This window comes from Rutidosis leptorrhynchoides, chromosome 7 (assembly GCF_046630445.1).
Source record: "Rutidosis leptorrhynchoides isolate AG116_Rl617_1_P2 chromosome 7, CSIRO_AGI_Rlap_v1, whole genome shotgun sequence".
In the NCBI taxonomy this organism is placed as follows: domain Eukaryota; kingdom Viridiplantae; phylum Streptophyta; class Magnoliopsida; order Asterales; family Asteraceae; genus Rutidosis; species Rutidosis leptorrhynchoides.
Genome location: NC_092339.1, coordinates 138,288,978 through 138,297,399, shown reverse-complemented (window position 1 = coordinate 138,297,399; position 8,422 = coordinate 138,288,978). Strand labels below are relative to the sequence as shown.

Below are 8,422 nucleotides of genomic sequence, written 5' to 3'. Positions count from 1 at the left end.
TTCTTATCAATAATTGGAACCACTTTGATTGTATTTTGTACTTTTGAGCTTTTTGGTCGTTTGTGTCTTCAATTTGTCGAATCTGTCTTTTGTCTTAACCTTTTATTATTTAAACGAATACCACTTGTAAATAGAACAATTGCAACTAAAAGCTTGTCTTCCTTGAGGGATAATGCTATGAAATATATGTTCATTTTTAGCATTATCACAAACCAACTATACCTAAGAAACATTAAATGCTAGATATAAAAGAGATATCCTACAATCTCTATATTAAATGCAAGATATCTATAATTTGAAAATATCCCATAAATCAAGGGATTGTAATATCCCATAAATCAAGGGATTATGTTGCACTAATTTTAACACTCCCCCTTAGTGCAAACTCTCGATCAAAAATCTCCAACGCTTCTCGAAATTCCATGAACTTAGTTTTCATTAGAGCTTTAGTAAAGATGTCGGCTACTTGAGCATTTGTCCTTACGTTTGCTAGTTCGATCTCCCCGCTAAGAACCTTTTCACGAATAAAATGATATTTCATTTCTATATGCTTAGTACGGGCATGAAACACGGGATTCGAAGCAAGCTTGATTGCACTTTCGTTGTCACATTTCAATTTGACAACATAATCTACTTTTTCAAGTATGTCACCAATCAATCTTCTTAACCAAACACATTCATGAGCCGCCATAGTTGCAGCTATATATTCCGCTTCCGTGCTAGATAAAACAAGAACGTCTTGCTTCTTGCTACACCATGAAATAACCGCGGAACCCATGTTAAAACAGTAACCCGAAGTTGAATGGCAATCATTTGCGTCTCCCATCCAATCTGCATCCACGAAACCGTTTAACAAAACATCGTCACACTTCTTGTACCACAAACCGTGACCCATTGATCCTTTCACATAACGAAGGATCCTTTTTGCTGCATCAAGATGAACATTAGTTGGACATTGCATAAATTGAGAAACAATGCCAACCGAGTAAGAAATTTCCGGCCTTGTGATGGTTAGATAGATCAAACTCCCAACCATTTGTCGGAACAACTTCACATCCTTGAGCTCTTTTCCTTGATCTTTCTTCATTTTGAGGTTTGGTTCCATTGGAGTAGTCACAGGCTTTGACTCCCCCATGTTGAAACGTTCCAAGAGACTTCTTGCATAACCCCTTTGAGAGATAAAGTACCCGTTTACTAATTTATCAACTTCCAAGCCAAGAAAACATCCAATCTCCCCCAGATTCTTCATTTCAAAACGAACCGAAAGATCATCACTTAAACGAGAGATTTCTGACTCGTTTCCTCCGGTGATAATCATATCATCAACATATAATAACACCAAAACATGGAAACTTGATTCTTTCTTTACAAACAAACTAGAATTCGCATCAAAAATCTTAAAACCACAAAAGACAAGGTATTGTGCAAACTTACCATACCAAGCTCTCGGAGCTTGTTTCAAGCCATAAAGAGCTTTCTTTAACCGGCACACATATTCTGGAAATTGATTTGAAATGAACCCAATAGGTTGTTCCATGAACACCTCGCGATCAAGCTCTCCATATAGAAAAGCATTCTTCACATCAAGTTGCCACAATTTCCACCCTTTGTAAGACGCTAGTGAGATTATTGTTCTCACTGTTACCATTTTAGCCACAGGACTAAAAGTTTCCTCATAATCAAGCCCATAACTTTGACAAAAGCCACGAGCTACCAATCGAGCCTTGAACCTATTAATGGTTCCATCCGAGTTCTTCTTCAAACGGTAGACCCATTTGCAAGTAACCGGTTTACATGCTTTCGGTTTCTTGACAAGCTCCCAAGTTTCATTCTTTTCCAATGCATCAATCTCCTCTTGCATTGCTTTTCTCCAATCTGGAGAATCTTTAGCTTCTTCATAACATGTTGGTTCTTCAGTTAAGCCACCTGAAAAGAAACAGGCTGTGACTGTGTTCACCTCATAGTCACTTAGATGTTTTGGTTGTCTCTTTTCTCTTGTTGACCTTCTAACTTGGGTTGGTACTTCTTCACTAGGTGTTTCTTCTTGAGTTTGAGAAACACCATCATTCTCACTTTCTTTTTGAGTTTCGAAGCTAGGAAACATAAATTTATAATCTCTATTTTCTTCATCATTTTTGCTTGATTCAGAAAATTGAGAAGACACTTCATCAAATACCACATCTCTTGAAGTGGTAAACTTATTTGTTTCTTGATCCATACACCTCCAACCTTTCCTGTGAGAATCATAACCAACAAAAATACACTTTCGAGCTTTTGGGTCAAGTTTGGTTCGGTTAGCTTTTGGAACATGAACATAACAAATAGAACCAAACACCCTAAAATAGCTTACATTTGGCTTTTGACCATAAGCTAGCTCAAAAGATGATTTTTGTGTACCTGGCCAAGATGGTAGCCGATTAGACACATGACAAGCACATTGAAGTGCTTCCGCCCATAGCTCCCTAGGCAACCCTTTGTCATGTAACCAAGATAAGCATATTGAAATAAGGTAAGCAATTTTTCTTTCTGAAACTCCATTTTGTTGTGGAGTATCCGGACAAGTCATTTGGCGAGAAATACCATTTGTTTTACAATAAGTAAAGAAATCATTTGACATGATTTCTCCACCATTATCACTCCTAAGAGCTTTACCTTTCTCCCAAGTTCTGATTCTACCGCTTCTTTGAATTCTATGAATTTTATAAAGGCTTCACTTTTCTCCTTTAGGAATTTCACCCAAGTAAACCGAGAATAGTCATCAATTAACACCATGACATAGCAATGACCGCTATAACTTGGTGTTTTTATTGGCCCCATCAAGTCCGTATGAATCAAGTCAAGCAAACCTTGTTTTTGATTTGTTGACTTCTTATATGGAAGTCGGTGTGACTTTCCGTATTGACATCCTTGGCATATTACTTCCTCACGAACATTCTTTAATTGAGGAATTCCATCAACTAGTTTATGTGAGAATATCTTTTGCAATATTTGATATCCCACATGGCCTAGTCTAGCATGCCAAATAGCTTCGTTGTCGGTTTGACTTGTTTTCTTCACATAAGCCTCACCTACGGACAACACAAACAAAGAACCTTTCTTTTCTCCCATGAAAAGAACATCACCCACAATCTCCTTGACATTCTCAAGGACCTTCACATCCGTTGGACCAAAAAGAACATATTTTCCAGATTCGGTAATTTGAGGTACCGAAACTAGATTCTTGGTCAATTCAGGAACAAGATAAACATCTTCCAAAGTAAAAGTATTATTATTAACATCAATAATAGCATTACCTTCCTTTTTAACCGGATGAGTTGAGTTGTCGGCCGTGATTACAACTCGATTTTGATTGTGATCTCTAACGTTATGAAGAAGAGTTTCATCACCGGTCACATGATGAGAGCAACCCGAATCAATAATCCATTGATTCTTCTTAACAACCGTATTAACGGTAAAACATTGCTCCCATTTGACCTCATCATCATCGTTGCTTGAACAAGCCACGTTTGCTTTTGTGACTTTAGAACGACAATATTTCTTGATGTTTCCAACCTTCCCGCACTTGTAACATGTGGGAGGTTTCTTTTCATAGTTACTTTTGTAACTAGTTTGCTCTTCTTCTTTTTCTTTGCTAGAAGAACCTTTCTTGAAGTTCTTCCCTTTTAAAAACAATACCGCATCATTTTCAAATCCTTTAGCCATTTGCTTGGCCAAAGCTTCTTGATTAGAGAGCAAATTCTCTAATTCTTCAACCGAAGGTTGAGTAGACCACCCCTGTATAGAGGTTATGAACGGAACATACTCTTTCTTCAAACCACGAATTAAATATCTTCGCAACCGAGATTCACTAATTTTCTCGTTTGTATCAATCTCTGAAATTTCAGAACAAAGAGTTTTCACCCGTAAGAAATATTCAGAAACTGACATACCTTCTTGTCTTGAGATTGTTAACTCATTTTCCAAGAATTGCAACCGTGCGGTATTCTTCTTGGTAAAGAGTTTCTCAAGAGTATCCCAAACCTCCTTTGGCGAGTTAAGATCACGAACGTGTTCTATGAACTCTTTGCTAATTGATGTCCTCAACGCAAAGAGAGCCTTCCCACACTTAATCTTCCATTTTCTTCGTGACTCGCCTTGCTCAAGAGTTTCTACGAGAATTATAGCATTGCTTTCGGCCACAAGTTCCCATAGATCTTGACCTTGGAGATAAGCCTCCATACATATCTTCCAATACTTGTAGTTGTTGCCTACAAGTCTTTCCATACCATTGAACATACCTCCATTGTTTACATTTGAGACTTCCATTTTTTATTAGCAAGAAACTAGTTTACACTTTGAGTAATTGCACACAAAGTTTAACTTAGGACTAAACTTATAACCAAGTTTATAACCTGGCTTTGATACCATATGATAATTAATAACTTGCTAGAATAGAAGTTTAGTAAACAAAATATGAACAAAGAATGTACAAACTTGAAGTGTATTGTAAATGGTTTTCCTTATTTTCAAATGTTACATACTACCTCTTTAAATACAAGAGAAATATTAAATGCATAATAAATGCAAACCAACTATACCTAAGAAACATTAAATGCTAGATATAAAAGAGATATCTTACAATCTCTATATTAAATGCAAGATATCTATAATTTGAAAATATCCCATAAATCAAGGGATTGTAATATCCCATAAATCAAGGGATTATGTTGCACATCATAGGTTATATAACCCCCATTGCTTTGTATCGAGTAATTTGTGAAAGTCGAGTCGGTTGACTGAGTTGCTGTCTTGACAGCTCATCACCTGTCTTGTAAACAATTGGTTGTAAAAGTTGTGAGTAAATGAAATAGAATATAAGGTTGCCTTTCAAAAAAAAAAATTCAATAAAAAGATGAAAGATGAGGAAATAAACCAGCCGAATTCAACCAATAAGAACAGCAAAGAAAACGAGAAGGCTCGCTCCTAGAAAGCTACACAAAGAACAAAAACTATATAAAACTGAGCCTAAAAACCTCAAGACTAAACCGCAAAACTCAACATAATACAAACTGAACCGTGCCACTAAAATACCAAATGTCTACTAGAAATAAGCTATAAAAAGCAAACAAAACAAGAAACAACCTTGAGACGCCGGGAATTCACTATCTGCCATTGGAACCCGCCTTATTCATCTTGCCATATACCATCTCCCACACAATCTTTTTTCCAGAGCGGTTCTCGATCTTATACTATTGAGTGCAATGAATACGAGGTTTAAGTACATAATTTAACACTATGGATTGGTTTATAGCGTCTGTCCTTTTTTGTCTCTTGTTTCTAGGCTCATTTTACAGCGTATGGGTATGATAACGGAAATGGAGTTTGTGTAGAAGAGATGTTTAATCACTACAATTTAGGTTTCTAAATAAACTAGTAATTCTTTTCACTGGTGTGATTCTGAAAGGTATATTAAAAACAAGTTCTGATTCAGTAATGCTAACATCGGTACACTCAACCGAAATATAACAAAGCACTAATAATGAGCGATGATTGGTCCTTTATTTTGGGTACCTTGAAACAATTATAGAACGAGCATTCAGTGTCTTACAAGGTCGTTTTGTAATAATCAAAAATCTGGCGAAACCTTTTTACATGCAAAAAATCCGTCGTATTATGTACACTTGTGTCGTTTTACACAATATGATTACAAAAGATAATGGTTGTGCAATGTGTCCAGTCTAGGAAGATTATCGCTCGGTTCGTCGTCCTCCAAGTACAATTCAAGAGAGAGTTGATTTAGTAATTCAAAGGGATTGTAAAATACATGATTCGAGTACACATCTCCTACTATGAGATATGCTTGTCGAACACATTTGGAACCTTCCACTTAATTATTGTGTTCGAAATCATCAAGCCAGGGGACCTTCAAACAATCAAGAGGCGGGACGTTCTCACATTCTCGAGGAGGAAGAAGACGAAGATGATGAAAATGACGAGGATCATGAAGATGATGATTAGTTTTATTGTAATTTTTTCATTTCATGTATTTTTTTAATTTTAATTTTAACATTTACTTTTTAATATAATGTTATGTTGTTTAGTTTTTATTTTTATGTAATGTTATTTATTTTTAATTTAAATGAAAGTCTTTTTTAAAATTAAAATATTAATTAGGCCTGGGGATGAAGCATGTTAAGGTTAGGAGTGTTTAGTGTTAATTTAGTCCCGGTGAAGAAATTTTGATGTGGACGTTAATGTGGCAGTTAGTCCTGCGGAGAAAATATGTTACGATTGGGAATAGTCTAATAATAGTGATATCATAGATTTATGTATATGTGCACTAATTTTTTTTAAACGGCGATATCGACATTGAATCGTGACATATATGTTGGAGTTGAAGTAGGTTTAAACAAAGAATTAGGACTAGTCACGGTTGTGGACATAAATTAATTAGAATGGTTCAAACGTGACAAGAAAGGTCAAAACGTGAAATTATTGATCGAGTGCTTTTAGAGTTAAAGGATTTAAACAAGTCACGTATGGTGACTTGAAGTCACCATTGGTGACACATTGTTTAATTGTAATGCCTTCCACGTACGTACAAGAATTGTTTTAGGAAGTATATTGCTATTAGGATTTAGGACTCGTATATTGATTTTGTGGTTCTAGAACTCCCTAAGCTATTGTTTTCTCCTATAAATAACCTCATATGTAACCTGTAAATTGTACCCACAAATTTCAATAATAAGAATACTCTTTGGTTGACCGTGGATTAAACCAATAACAATATTGGATATACCCACGTTATATTCTTGTGTTCTTTTACGTTCTTGAATTAAATTTCTTTGTTCACTTGAATTATTAGTTTATTGTTCGTGGGTTTGATAACTTGGGGTTATCAAGTTCTTGTTAAGGCTCACTAAAATTCCTAACAATATACATAAATCATATTCAGAACATGCTGAAAAGATTCCAACGGAGCATTACCAGTGGCGAAAATCGGAATTTTTACCAGGGCGAAATTTTTTTAAGGACGTTTGCATCACTACAACTTTTTTCCTTACATTCTTCCATGAAAATACAACCTTTTGGGTCATGACTTTTGGGTCGGGTGAAAAATATGAAGGCTTTTGCAAAATATGAAGGTTTTTGAACAAAATATGAAGGTTTTTAGGCAAAATATGGAGTCTTTTAGATAAAATATAGACGCTTTTGGGCAAAAACATGAAAGCTTTTGGGTCATGGGCTTTTGAGTTATGAGCTTTTGGGTTAGGGACAAAATAACCAAATCCAAAATTTTTGGCTTAAAATTTCAGGTCAACTGGGGAGCATTAACATTGTGATCAATGGTGGTATCTTTAGGTTAGTGAGACATAGGCAAAAAGATCATAACCGTCCATAATTTATATGTTTATTACGAAGTACATTATTGACCAATCTTATATGTATCAAAATACTAAAGTTATTCATTTGATTTCTATATATTTTGCAGTTGTGTGAGTTCTTTTCATTGCAAAAAATGAGGTATCTATGCCCTTCTACTTGTGTACTTAGGTTTGATCAAATTTGTTTGTTACACTGGTCCATAAGAGTCTACTTTTTGACTTTGCGGTGTCAAATGAATTTGGGGTGTCAATCTACTTCAACAATTCCTTTTTGAAGTAATATAACAACCGAAAATTCCCAAATACCTCACTGCATTTTTATTGATATTCCATTCTATCATATAACTCGCTTATAACATCAGTAAACGTTTTCAAAAAGAAAACGAATTCAACAAGTACAATAGAGGACCCTGGCGAAGCTCGTACCTAGAAAACGATACCCTAACGAACTATCTATACTGAGCCTTACCAAACCTACACCGAAACATAACCAAAACTAAAAGTAACCGATTACAACAAATTACGAATACGAAAGAGCTACGAAAACAGAAACCGAAATAAAAGAAACTCAAATGTCCTTAATGAACACTTAAGAAATCACCACTGATATGTAACTGGGTCCTGATCACACAAGTCATCGATTCAGCACCATGTTTTGAGCTACTTTTCTTGCTTGATCCTTCGTTTGAACGTACCTCAGAAAGCCCTTCTCTAGCGTCCTCACTAAGTTCTCAAAGTAGTTTTGTGTGACACTAGTCAAACTGCCCAATTTCATTTCAAATTTCGAAAATTCCTTTCGAGCTGCAGTAGATTCATCATTATTAAGGTAATTATTTTATTTTATATATATATATATTTTTTTTTTGAAAGGCAAATTTCATTAACAACTCGAATATACAATAATTGACCAAGTCACAAGCCGACTTTAGCCATACACCCGAACCAAGACACGAGTACAAAATGCACGAGCTAAACTAATTACAAACAAGTCGTTTGCGAGTTAGCAACCAACTAACTAAACAAAACACCTACAATAGTCAACTTGAAACAACACTTTT

The 8,422-nt window shown here is 35.4% G+C and overlaps 1 protein-coding gene across 1 annotated transcript; it reads right to left on the bottom strand.

The window, feature by feature from the left end:
• Positions 1 to 346: 346 nt before the first annotated feature.
• Positions 347 to 4,305, bottom strand: LOC139859635 (uncharacterized). The gene is made up of 5 exons (XM_071848413.1): positions 3,069 to 4,305; positions 2,398 to 2,472; positions 1,646 to 2,163; positions 1,354 to 1,396; positions 347 to 927 (listed from the first exon to the last, which is right to left on the bottom strand). The coding sequence occupies exons 1-5, from the start codon at positions 4,303 to 4,305 to the stop codon at positions 347 to 349; spliced, it is 2,454 nt and encodes an 817-aa protein (XP_071704514.1).
• Positions 4,306 to 8,422: the final 4,117 nt, after the last annotated feature.